The sequence below is a fragment of the Phodopus roborovskii genome, unplaced genomic scaffold (assembly GCF_943737965.1).
Source record: "Phodopus roborovskii unplaced genomic scaffold, PHOROB, whole genome shotgun sequence".
NCBI classification, from domain to species: Eukaryota; Metazoa; Chordata; class Mammalia; order Rodentia; family Cricetidae; genus Phodopus; species Phodopus roborovskii.
Window position 1 is genome coordinate 3,394,635 of NW_026126558.1, and position 12,411 is coordinate 3,407,045.

Genomic DNA, 12,411 nt, shown 5'->3' on the forward strand with positions numbered 1-12,411 from the left:
TTATATATCCCTATCAAGCACCTCCAGTGACACAGTAAACATTAGGGAAGAGTCCTGGCCTGTGAACAGTAACAACTGCCCCCATCTAGTGCTAGGGAAGTGCACACTGTAGTCAGCTATCCTGCTTGCTCGAGTTTTGTTTTTAATTTTGTTTTTGAAACCTGTTTCACTAGGCTACCTGGAACTTGCAGATCTGCCCCATCTCTGCCTTCTAAGTGCCAGGATTAAAGGTATGTGCCACCACCTCTGGCCCATTAAAAAAATTATTACATTTACGTGTATGTGTGTCCACACACTATGGTGCCCACGTGGGGGGGGGTCAGGGGACAATTTATGGGAGTTCTCTCTTTCCACATGGGACCTCAGCATCAAACTCAGGCCACCAGGCTTGGTGGCAAGCACCTTTACCACGGCCCTCCACTCTTACTTAGACTCCTTAGTAAGAGACCATAAGCCTAGTGCCTGTGTCTGTGCTGATCTCTGTACTTAGCAGTTTGGCTCCTGAAAATCACTGGACAAATAAACATTCTGGTCAAGCCACTGTGTCCTTTTTGACCGATGCCCCACATAAAAAGAAGCATGGGGTTTTGTAATTAATTGAAATTGACTTTAGAAGATGTGATTGCCGATATAAGGGAAGTGGAGAGAATCTACAGACAGATCCCAGGAACAGAAGTGTTGTGGAAATTACTCCAATTGAAATCAGGGTAGAAAGCCAGCATGTTTCAATTAAAATAATTTAAAAATATATATATTAAGTGGGTCCATTAAAAAAAAAGTGGCAATGATGCTAAGTCTGAGCCAGAGGGAATTCAAGCTAGATCAGCCATCTCCTGTAACCAGACAAGACTTCCAGAGGAGGAACTGGCACTCCAATCCAGCCACAAACCTTTCAACCTACAACTGTCCTTCCTGCCTGCAGAATGTGCTGGGGTAAGGATGGCACAAAACTTGTGACCAACTAATGGCTGGCCCAGTTCCAAACCCAGACCCTCTGTGGGAGAGCTTACTCCTGAGTCCCAGGGCCCAGAGGCAGGATATCCCAGAGGCCTAGGATAAGTCCAAACTGGATAGAACCAAACATGATGGGGGGGGGGGGAAAGTCAGGGAAACGATTCCTAATGATAGTCTGCTATTCTCATAGATTGGTGCCTAGCCCAGTTGTCATCAGAGAAGCTTCACCCCGCAACTGATGGAAACAGATATGGAGATCCACACTCAAACATTAGGCAGAGCTTGGGGAATCCTGCAAGAGAAGGGGAGGAAGGATTGTAGGAACCAGTGCAGTCGAGGACACCACAGGACAACCCACAGAACCAACTAACCTGGGCTCATAGGAGCTCAAACAGGGACTGAACCAACAATCAGGGAGCCTGCATGGGACTGACCTGGGCCCTCTGCATCTATGTGACAGTTGTATAACTTGATCTTCTTGTGGGACTCCTAACAGTGGAAGCAGGAGCTGTCTCTGGCTCCGTTGCCTGCGTCTGGGACCCTTTCCTCCTACTGGATTGCCTCCTCCAGCCTTAATAGAAGAAAAGGTATCACCAGAACTTTATAGATCATGGCTGATTGATATCCAAGAAGAGAAACAGAGGAGGAGTGGATGGGGGCGGGGACTTGGGAGGGGGAGAAGGAAGAGAAGGGAAGGGAGGGGAGGGAGGAAAAACTTTGGTTGAAATATAAAAAAACAAAACAAACAAAAGTAACAGCAGTGAGGGACAGAAGAGATGGTTCAATGGTTAGGGCAAGGCTCTTGCAGAGGACCTGACTTCAGTTCCTGGTATCCATGATTGGTGGCTCACAGCTACCTATAACTCCAGTTCCAATCGATTTGATATCCTACTTGGGCCCCTGAAAGCAACTTCACTCATGCATGCTCACATACACTAATAATTTCTCTAAAAATCTTTTAAAAAGTAAAACCAAGAGAATAACATAGCAATGAAAATTATGAATTTCCACCATGCACGGTGGATTTTTGACCCAGCACTTGGGAGGCACAAGCAGGTGAATCTCTGTGACTTTGAGGCCAGCCTGGTCTAATAGTAAATTCTAGGACAGCCAGAGCAACATAATAACAAAGAGACCATGCCTCAAACAAACAAAAAACAAGAAGAAAAGAAGAAAGAGGAGGAGGAAGAGTCTCTTGGAGAAGTCCCTTACTAGGTGTGACCTCTAAATTCCTAGGCATCTCCAAATCTTCTGGGGAGGGGGTATGATACCATTAGATGAATACTTGGCCTTTGTCTATGCGAGTGAGGTGGCTGATGGGATAGTCTCAAGTGTGTGCCTAAACTTAGGTGCTGCTCAAGCAAATCAGAGAAGAAGGTAGTGGGATCTCTGACTTACAGTCACTACTCAGAATAGCAAGAAAGCCATCTGGGCCTTAGGATTGGCATTATGGAAGTCTTAGAGGCATGCCCATAGCCTGTCAGTAACTGTCTGATACTGTGTCTGGGTGGACAGAATTAGGGTGACCTGTTTCAGAGGAAGAGGATGGATTGTTGAGCTGAAGCCATTCTCACAACAGCCCGGAGGTGCCCTCCTTCTCCACTCTCTGCTTGCTTTGAGGATCGCAGAGGCTGCATGGCCTGCAGTATCCCTGGGAGCAGATGTGAGAACCCAATAGGATTATCTGTCTTTCCTGGAGCCCAACATTAAAGATGTCACCGAAGCATGAAGCAGAGCCATTCTAAATTTAGAGGACCCTTTAGTTTCTATTTTTAAAATGCCATTCATACTGACATGAGACAGGGAGGGTAGTTTTACTTTTAAATGAACTCACAAACATTTACGTTTTTCTCTTTTGATTTCTAATAGAATGAATATTGATAAATATGGCCCACAAAAGGTAAAGGTCATGGAAGCCCTTGATGATTTTTAAATGTGCAAAGGGTCACTAGAACCATAGTATTTGAAGACTGATACTGACTTAGACAATATTTTAGAAAGTGAAGGAGAATGAGAGTAGATTTTTCTTTTCAACTGCCAAGTGTGAGATGCATCCTCCAGGCAAGACACGGTCTTTGCCCTCTGAACTCTCACCAGCTGTGACACCCACTTAGAAATTGGCTAATGAACAGTTCTTCGTGAAGACAGGAGGGGCTTATGAGGCTCCAGCCCTTCCTGAAGATAGAGAGGAGGCTAGACTCCTCAATGTGGTAGTCACTGTTGCCCACGCTCCCCCAAGGAACCTCTTACCCATACCCCTGTAAATATCCCCAATTAAACTCACTGGTTCACCAAGCTTGACTTGTGGGAATCTCTTTTTTTTTTTTTTTTTTTTTTTTTTTTCTTTTGGTTTATCACTGATGCCCTGTCTGGAGTGAGAAGATGTTTATCCGCCAGGAAAAGTCCGCACAACATTAAGGCCTCAGGTTGTTAATATCACAGCAGACTATTTGGACTGAGATGAGAAGGAATGGGAGCTTACACACTGGAGAGCATCCTGGAACTGTGGAAGATTGTTCACTTTAAGATTTTGACCCTAGAGAAGTCATGTACATGTTTGTGAGGGACAAGAGGAGGGACTGAAGCATTGCTTGTAATCAGAGAGTCCAGAAATGTGTCCTGTGGAAGTGGGGAGGAGATACAATCCCAGAGAAATGGCTACTCACTGAAAAGGGGAGAAAAGGGACAAGAAGGGGGTACTGTTTGGTGTCTGTTTTTTTAGAGTAAGGAAGATGGAGGCAAGCACTCACGTACAGAGTCAAACCTGGTGATGCACATACAGGAGTTTGTGGTGTTATTCTCCTGAACACCTGAGATATTACACCTGAGATAAAATCAAGTGGCTGGGTTCACGGGGTCCACACGGGTCTGTGCTCTGGGAATGTTCCTCTATACTCCTGTTCTTTAAAATGCACATTAAAAAAGCAGCTGCCTAGGAGAATGCTGAAGGTTAAATCCAGGTGTGAGTGTTCTCCATGTAGACCGCTCTTCCTTGAGATCCACAGTGCTAAAGGAGGTCTATCGCCACACTATTTAAAGCAATATGGATCAAAGTGTCCCTGTCATCTGGTACTTCAGAAGAGATGCCATATGTCAGCACAGGTGTCTGCCAGGACATCTTCCAGAAAGTAGGTCCTTCTGGGAAAGTCAGATTACATAACATCCTGGAGGAAATTCAGAGTAGGTGATGTCTGGGGGACCTGAAGAGGAAGCCAAACAAGTGTTGGTCTCTGCTCATTCCTTGGGAGATCAAGGAAGCTGCTATCCTGGATCACTTCTGCATTGTCCTTTCAAACCTATAGATGACCCAGTAGCTCTCAGCTAAGCAGCAAAGTGGACCAAGTATGAACAGCCCAATTGTGAAACACAAGCAGATATTGCTTTAGTCTCTACCCAATTCTGTCAACAAACACAGAAAACATAAATAATGCCTGAAGGGTCTGTGTCCTATTGAATACAAGGGGGAAATTACTCTCCACTTAACCATCAAAATGTGAAGCGGAGACCTTTGCAGAGAAGGGCCTGTGACTGTGAACTCACAAAATCCCAAACCGTGTGACTTCCCTGGGAATTATGACCACAGAGGTGGCCCATCTTTTCAAATGTCATGACTATAGAAGCCACAGAAGTTGACAACCAAGACAACTGGTGGCAGGTGATGTGACCTGGTATTGGTAGGCAGGAGAAATCACTCGGGTAAAGCCAAGAAAGCATCTTAGGATGATGGACTATTTGGAATCTTTGGGTTCACTTTAATGCTGGGGTTCCAGTTAACAGGGCTAACCTCCTGGAGCTATAGCAGACTACTGAAAAGTGAAGGGCAATCATTATATTTGTGCCCCCAAAGAGTAAAATGAGTCAATTTGGTGGTTACTCATTCATGTCCCCCCAGACTACACAACATGCTATAGTTGTAGCATTATCATACAGCCTGACACCAGGGCAAGGCTACATTTTGCAGGGAGTCGTCCTTTTAAAAAAAAAAAAATCCTGAGGCTGGAGAGATAGCTCAGTGGCTAAGAGCACTACTCCTCTTGCAGATAACCCAAGTTCTGTTCTTACCGCTCATGTCAGGCAGCTCATAGCTGTCTGGAACTCCAACTTTAGGGGACCAATCCTATGCCTTATACTGGCCTCTGTAGGCACCTGTACTCATGTGCGCATCACATACAGGTGCACACACACACACACACACACACACACACACACAGTTAAAGGTAAAAATATTTTCAAAACTCCTTAGAAGCTACCATAACCAAAATAATAAACACAGATGATTAATAAATGTTTGTGCTATTTATTAACTCACCTTTGGAACTGAAATGCTCCATGAACATCACACTAGCCCAACCAACAAACAGCTGCCATGAGACACCCTGAGTATGTTTTAGATGCCAGATTTGCCAGTAATATGATATATAATCAACTCTGCACCCTCCATTCAGCCGTGAGTGTCAAGGAAGCCCTGACTGAACATGTATTATTAACACCGGCATAGCACAAGGATACCAGTACCTCAAACCCATAGGGACTGCCAAAGTTCCTCCAGGTGAGGCTTGGAGGAATGGCAAAGCCCCCTCTGTTAAGAGCGTTTACGAACCATTGGCCAGTTTGTACAAAAACTAGCTTCCTCTTGCTGGGTGACTACAACTGACACTGCTCCCCTGTAGGGACCTCGTACCAAAACTAGACACACCCTGCCCTCCTTGGGCTGTACTCCAGGGTTCAGCTATCCCCGAAGACCAGTCTCATGCCATTTTGATTTGCCACCAGGCCTTACCCAATAAGCCTAGCTACACCTTTGATATTCGCTTCATTATCAAAAGCACAAGGGAGTGAATCCCCTTAAGTCCCCACGTGTTTTCTAGCAGGTTAACAATTGTCCAGGCCCACCTTTTCTGTAGTACTCATGTTTTGCATCTGCCCCCACCTGTCCTGTGTCCCAGCCCTGCTCCCTAACCCCATTGATGGGGCCTCACATGTAAATAGACCTGTTTCCTGTCCTGACCAACCAGTCCTGTCGCAGAGGCTGAATATAAATTATAAATGCTCAGCCAATCACTCAGCTTATTACTAACTAGTTCTTACAACTTAACCTGCATTTTGCCATGTGACTCGTGCCTTTACTTGTCCTCCAGCAATGTCTTGCTTCCTGGGAGGCTGGCTGGCATCTCTCCTGACTCTGCTCTCCTTCTTCCCATTATCCCGCCTAACTTCCTGCCCAGCTACCAGTGAGAATAATTCATATTGCTAATGTGGACAAGGACTGTTTCATAGCACTGGCGTCCCTCTGTGCCTTTAGAAAGCACTGCTTCTTACTTCCCCGGTGTCATCCTTGTCAGATCAAGTGGATTTCTAACCTGTTCTCCCCAGCTTGCTCCTATCTGCTCTGTACATTCTAGATGTTCCTAAATGGTCTGTATCTGTTATCTTCCTTTAAAAACAATTACTGAGTTTGTGAGAGTGGGTTTGAGGAGGAATGGACACATCAAGTATATGTGTGGAGGTCAGAGGACAACTTTTGGGGATCTTCTTCTCCTGCCATGTGGCTCCCAGGGTCAAACTCCAGTAGTCAGGTTTGTCAGCAAGTGCCTTTATCCACTGAGCCAGCCATCTCACTGACCCAAACATGACCTTATTCAGCACTCTGAACTAAGCCTGGTCTTCATGCATATGCTAGGCAGACAGTTTACCACTGAGCAGCTACACCCCCAGCCCGTTATTTTCCTTAATTTTCTGGGCCTCTCTGGGTTAATTCTTAATTTCACACTTCTGCTAGTTCAATGGAATTTGAGGAAGCGCCTATATATACCTTTTCCTCCACAATGAGAGAAAAACTCTTCTCTGAGTTTCCTGATTTTGTTTTTTTTTCTACAATGGATGTGTATTATGATAGGCTTAAGTACTGTTTAAAGAACAAGGACATGTCTCCCACTTGAGGCTTGGCACTGCAGCCCAATGGCACTCCTCCCAAAGTGTTTATGCCTGGCACAGACAGGCAGGTAGTCAGGCAGAGAGAATATTGGTCCTTGACCAAGTGACTTATCAGTGAATTGTTTTGTGTTAAAATGAAACACATCTCACAAGTCTTAGCTCACAGAGTGCCATTATGCATACCGCTGCATACTGTAATGCAAATGAAAACATAAACAGCCCCAATGGCTGCTCTTTGGCACCAAGGACAGTTTAACTCAACATATTTTAAACACTGTCGATCTTGTTTATGTTGCTTTGTTATGACATTTCTTCACCTTGCCAATAAAAATGTGATAATTAAAAAGTCATTTTAAATTTCTAGTCCTCACCTGAATGATTGTTGCAAACACAAGTCTTGTCCCTAAGTCTAATTCTGTAACAATTCACTCTTGTAAATGAAGAAAAACCACCAATCAAGATGTGATGGGGTGGCTCTCAATAGGGGGCCACAGTGAATGACAGAAGTTCATGACATATGTTCTTCCTATCTGAAGAAGTCATCACCAATGGGCATCTGAACTAGGGGAGACATGCGGTGTGTCTCTGTCCAGACTCTGTAAGTCTATAGCAACAGTTTAAAGGACTTAATACTGACAGCTGCCTCCTAAGCTGCAAACAGAGCCAGGACTAACACTATTTTTGCAGCTCACTTTGCTTCTCAAGCCTTGTCCCAAGGGCTGAATGTGCAGCTCAGAGATAGAGCACTTGCCTGGCATGTCCAAAGCACAGGGTGCATGCTCAGCATGCTCAGTGCTGCTTTAGATCCTGGCGCATTCACCTGTCGGCAGTTCTGCTAACCAGCCCATTTGAAAAGTGAGACTGTAAGGGTTCCGCTTTACTGTGAAATGACAGAGCCTCCCTATTTGTGACCCTAAAACTGGATTTCATGTTTCAGTAATTTTAATCATGCAGGATAAAAATCAATCTACGTAAGTAATACCAACTACGAAAGTATTTAAAAACTAAGCCAAAGGCTTAAAGAATTAAAACACAAGGCCAAATTGGAGGGCAGGCTGTAATAGGTGACTTAAATACATGGTAAGAGCATCTCCCTTAGTTCTTCTAGCACTTATATTTTTGACTCTTCCATTTGAGAAACTGCCATTAAACAATTTGCATAGTTCATGATGGAGTACCAAGCTATCTATGTCTTGCAAATTCAAAAGACAACATGCATTTTCCATTTACAGCCAAGGAGAAATCTGTCTGTACACATAAAGTCCTTTTCCATTTCCACACTTAATTTCTGTACCTCTGAGTAATTATTGCCAGTATTTTACAATACTCAAAGGCCATGACTGTTTACTGGTGTTCACTCAACCCATTGCTGTACTGTTCCAATCTCCCATCACTTGGACTTTGAGTGTCTCTACGATCTGAAACTTTTTCCCTTATAGCACTGTAACATGAACATAAATAACATTATCATCAAGATGCCACTCTCTCTCCCAGGAAAGCCAAGCTCATTCCCATCATTGCTCTTTTATTCACAGTGATCCCCGAGGGAGGATGGCCTCTTCTCATCATTGCTGTAAATCTTACCTACTATCATAATCACTCAGAACATGCCCACACGATTATGGAATTGTTTATAATAATTTATGTAATAAAGCAAAAATCAGGGCTTTGTCTCACAGGCTCCGAAACATCAACTACATTAAAAAGTCTAAAAGTTACAGTGTAACAGGGCTATAAGAAAATGCCTACAAATATTTGAACACAATGAAAGACATTGTACAGAACTGATGACTAGGGTATATGAGAACCCGTTTTCCCATTAAACAACCTGAAAACATGACATAAATTAAACTCCTCTTCACGAAACTATATGGGATGAAGCCTTACTTTGCTCTCTCTAAATGCTTTCATATACTTGAAGGTTGTTTATGTCCACCAGAAGTAAAATATACTATGCTTCTTGTTAGTGTAAGTGCTACAGCCTGTCGTAGGCATTTTAACTGCCAAGGCAATTTCATATATATATCTCCTAAGGTAATACTGGATGGAAAACAAGACAGGATTTCTTAACAAGGAACATAAGCTCAAGTAAGTGTTAATGAAGTAATATAAAAGAGAGATTAAATAATAAAAGGACAGGGTGTTATGAAAGTCTGCAAACCAAAAGTTCTTAGCAGCTATAGATCACAAATCACTTCCTGCAGCTCACACTCTAACACATCCACCTGTTACCAGATTTATTCCCATTAAGAACTGGTGCTGGGTTCATTAACAAGCTCTTCTTTTTACAATGGTGCATGAAATGCCAACTTTAGAATAATCTATACTGCAAGACAATACTTTTGAAGAATATACAGACATACTTTTAATCTTAAACATTTATAAAGGAATCATTCCTAAGCTTAACAGGGACTTCAGAGTATGATCAGCTTGAAGGAAAAGTAACTAAACATCAATGACAAACTATCTAATTTCCTAAAACAACTACAGTACGTTATGTACTAAGGTTTAGTATGAGTATTACATCTCTTCAGCATTAGCACTCATCAGGCATAACCTAGTTTTCTAAAGCAGCATACTTTCACACGGTATATCCTGGAAGTTTATTTATTACTAATTCACAGATATCTCTGCACTGTTTGGAGATATTCAGTGACCCAAGGTCATCATCCTCTTCTTGGAAGTCAGCCGATGCACTGTTGTCTAAGCCCTTGAGTTCTAGCTCAGACAAATTTGATGGCTCATATGAACTCACTTGAGATGTCCTTGGTGACTGGCTTTTCTCAGAGGACTTGCGACCAGCTCCTACTTTAAGTTTAGTGGAGGTGTCCTGACCTGTCCTTATGACCTTTGAACTACCTGTACTCAGTGGATCTGCCAGGTTTTCCTTTCCATTTGTCCACTGTGATGAAAAGTCGCTGGTGGAGCTACTGGAGGTGTCCTCCAGAATCCTATCAGGAGTCTTCAATACATGAGATCGTTTATGTGAGCACACTGGTGAGCCAGCAGAGAAGGGAGGGCTGAGCACAGGGCTCACTCCACTGCTGCTCTTCCTTGTGGACATCCGTGCCTCACTTGTTTGTGAACCATGCTGGGAATTTTCTGTCCCTGAGCTTGAGTTGGGAACCAACAGACTTATGCTGTTATTCTCAGTCATGCAGAAGTCTTCAGAATAGCAAGGGCTGGCGAACTCCTCCTGGTACTGTAGCTCTGAGATGCTCACACTGGAACTGTTTCTACTGGAAGGTCTGTTTTCACCTGTATCAGCAGTCACAATGTCTGTGACTTTCACCTGCCTTCCACCTTTCCCCTCATCTACAGTTTTGCTAACAGTAGGATCCTGCCGGGATAGCCCTGTGCTCTGGACCTTCACTTTTGAAGTTCCTCCCAGGGTATTTGAATGATGAAATCTCTCTGGAATAATGGAATCTGCAGGACACCCACCTGCTTCCAACCAAGCGTTGCTGGTTCTGTTTTCACTATGCTCAACTGCCTCTTTTTTAATAGCATGGCTCCATTTTGTTTCTTTAGTTGTACTTGGCTCATCAAGACATGCACTGACTTGCCTTGAAGTATCACTGCCTTCAGCAAAAGACCCATTTGAGTCAGAAAACGTATCCTTGCGGGGCTGTGATGGCATCTGGCTCTGTGCTGCCAGGCTTGGTACTTTCCCTTTCCATGGTGGGGCTTGGAATTTTGGTCCCACAGCTTGTATTTGGGATTTTCTATACTGTTCTCTCTTTTCGTGTACAGCCAGCATGTCCGGGTTTGTTTGCTTTAAACGCAGTCTTAGTGTATTTGTTAAGCCATAAAGCAGCTTCCCCTTTGTAACCCTCTGTGGAGGGCTACCACAGACCTCTGAATGTTTACCTTTAGGGTTCTTTTTAGACTGAACACTCAAAAGCTTTTCATTTCCTCGAACGGAAATTTTGTTGCTCTTTGATTCTGACAGAGATGTAGACTTGACAGAAGGTTCTGCCCCCTTATGTTCACCTGTATACAACCAGGCTAAGTGGGGGTGAACCTGGGTGGGGCTTGCCACAGGCTGGTTACAAAGCAAGGACAGCTCAATCAACAAAGCATTCAACAGTGGCAGCTGTCTTATTGCATTGGCTGTACTTTGTTCAGTCTGAGGGGTACTTGCAACCTCATTAACTGCACCTGGACCTTGTATCCGTGTAGGATTCAGAAGTACTGGAGGTCTCTCTCCCGTTGCAGATCTTATATGTTTCACCGGATGTATGGGACGATCTACATGTTCTGCTTCGGGGAAAATGCCATCCAACTCCTCAGGTCCATTTCTCTGAGGCTCAATAGTGATCTCAACCCTGGCAGGAGGTGCCTTTTCCTCAGTCAGGTGAGTGTAATAAAGAGGAGGAGGGCAAAAGATGTTGGTTTCAAAGTCTAGCTCCGTGACCTCTGGGCTGAGGGGGCTGACAATCCTCCCACTGGGAGCGGGTGGACAAGGGGTAGAAGCCATGTCCCCAGAGCTGGCCTTACTGTGTAAGACTGCTTCTTCCCATGACTTCTGGACAGCTGAGGGATCTGAATCTCCTGCAGACCAGCTGTTGATACCCTTGGTGCATGTCTCTGAGGCCTCCAAGAGGCGTGCATCTGAGGCACACTGTAGGCATCTGACAGCAGCATCTTTGGTGCATGGCTTCGAGGTCTCCTTGGTACGTGGCTCCCACACCTCCAGGGCCTCTGAACCGGTGATAGTCGCAGGGCTCAGCGGGCCCTGCAGCTCTGAAGCCCCCGGGGGAAAGCGTCCTAGATCGGTTAGACGGTAGAAGAGAGCCAATTCCCCGACGCGCTCGGCCGTCGGGCCACGCAAGATGAATTTACCCCGTCGGCCCTGGGAGGCGACCAACAGGATGTCGCAAGCCCCCAACAGGCGCGGTGCAGACGCTGGACCCTCGGGTAGCTGCAGCAGGGCGGCGCGCAGGCGCGGGCGAAGCAGGGCGGCAGGGCGCAGGCGTAGTAGGCAGGCCTTGCCGCGCCCGAAGTCGATGGTACCGCTCTGGGGATCCCGGCTAGAAGCCGCAGGAGGGAGGACGAGCAGCGGCGGGAAGTCCAATAGGCAAAACGCCACCGCGGGGTCCCCGGCGCTCGGTGACAGCCCGATCTCCAGCCGCACCCAGTCCACGAGCAGCTCCAGCGAGAAGAGCCGCCCGGCCGCCCTGGCCGCCATCGCCGTTGCCCTGGGCGACGACACCAGCCCACCCCGCCAAGCGGAAGCAAGAACGAGAGTCGCACAGACTACTGCAGAGTTGAAGCCCTCTCGCGAGATTTGATTGCCTGGCCCTGGGATGCTCCTTTGCCTTCTGGGGCAACTGTGAACTGCTAAAATATTAGGCGTGACAAAACAGTATTTTCTAAAATTTTATATTTTGTCACTGCAGATCCACGTATTAGGGATCATACATTGGAAATAAATGGGCCGTTCTGCCCATTCTAGGCCTCAGAACCTGCTGACCAGTGTACAAGGCAGCCTTCTTTGTGGTTGCTGTACACCCAAAGAAG

At 45.4% G+C, this 12,411-nt stretch overlaps 1 protein-coding gene across 1 annotated transcript; it reads right to left on the reverse strand.

Annotated features, from left to right (window-relative positions):
* Positions 1-8,373: 8,373 nt before the first annotated feature.
* Positions 8,374-12,111, reverse strand: Map10 (microtubule associated protein 10). Its single transcript, XM_051201502.1, has one exon. The coding sequence runs from the start codon at positions 12,077-12,079 to the stop codon at positions 9,470-9,472; it is 2,610 nt and encodes an 869-aa protein (XP_051057459.1). The 5' UTR covers positions 12,080-12,111; the 3' UTR covers positions 8,374-9,469.
* Positions 12,112-12,411: the final 300 nt, after the last annotated feature.

Excerpts from the sequence above, each read along its gene's own strand:
- Map10 (XM_051201502.1), bottom strand. The coding sequence starts at position 12,079 with ATGGCGGCCAGGGCGGCCGGGCGGCTCTTCTCGCTGGAGCTGCTCGTG.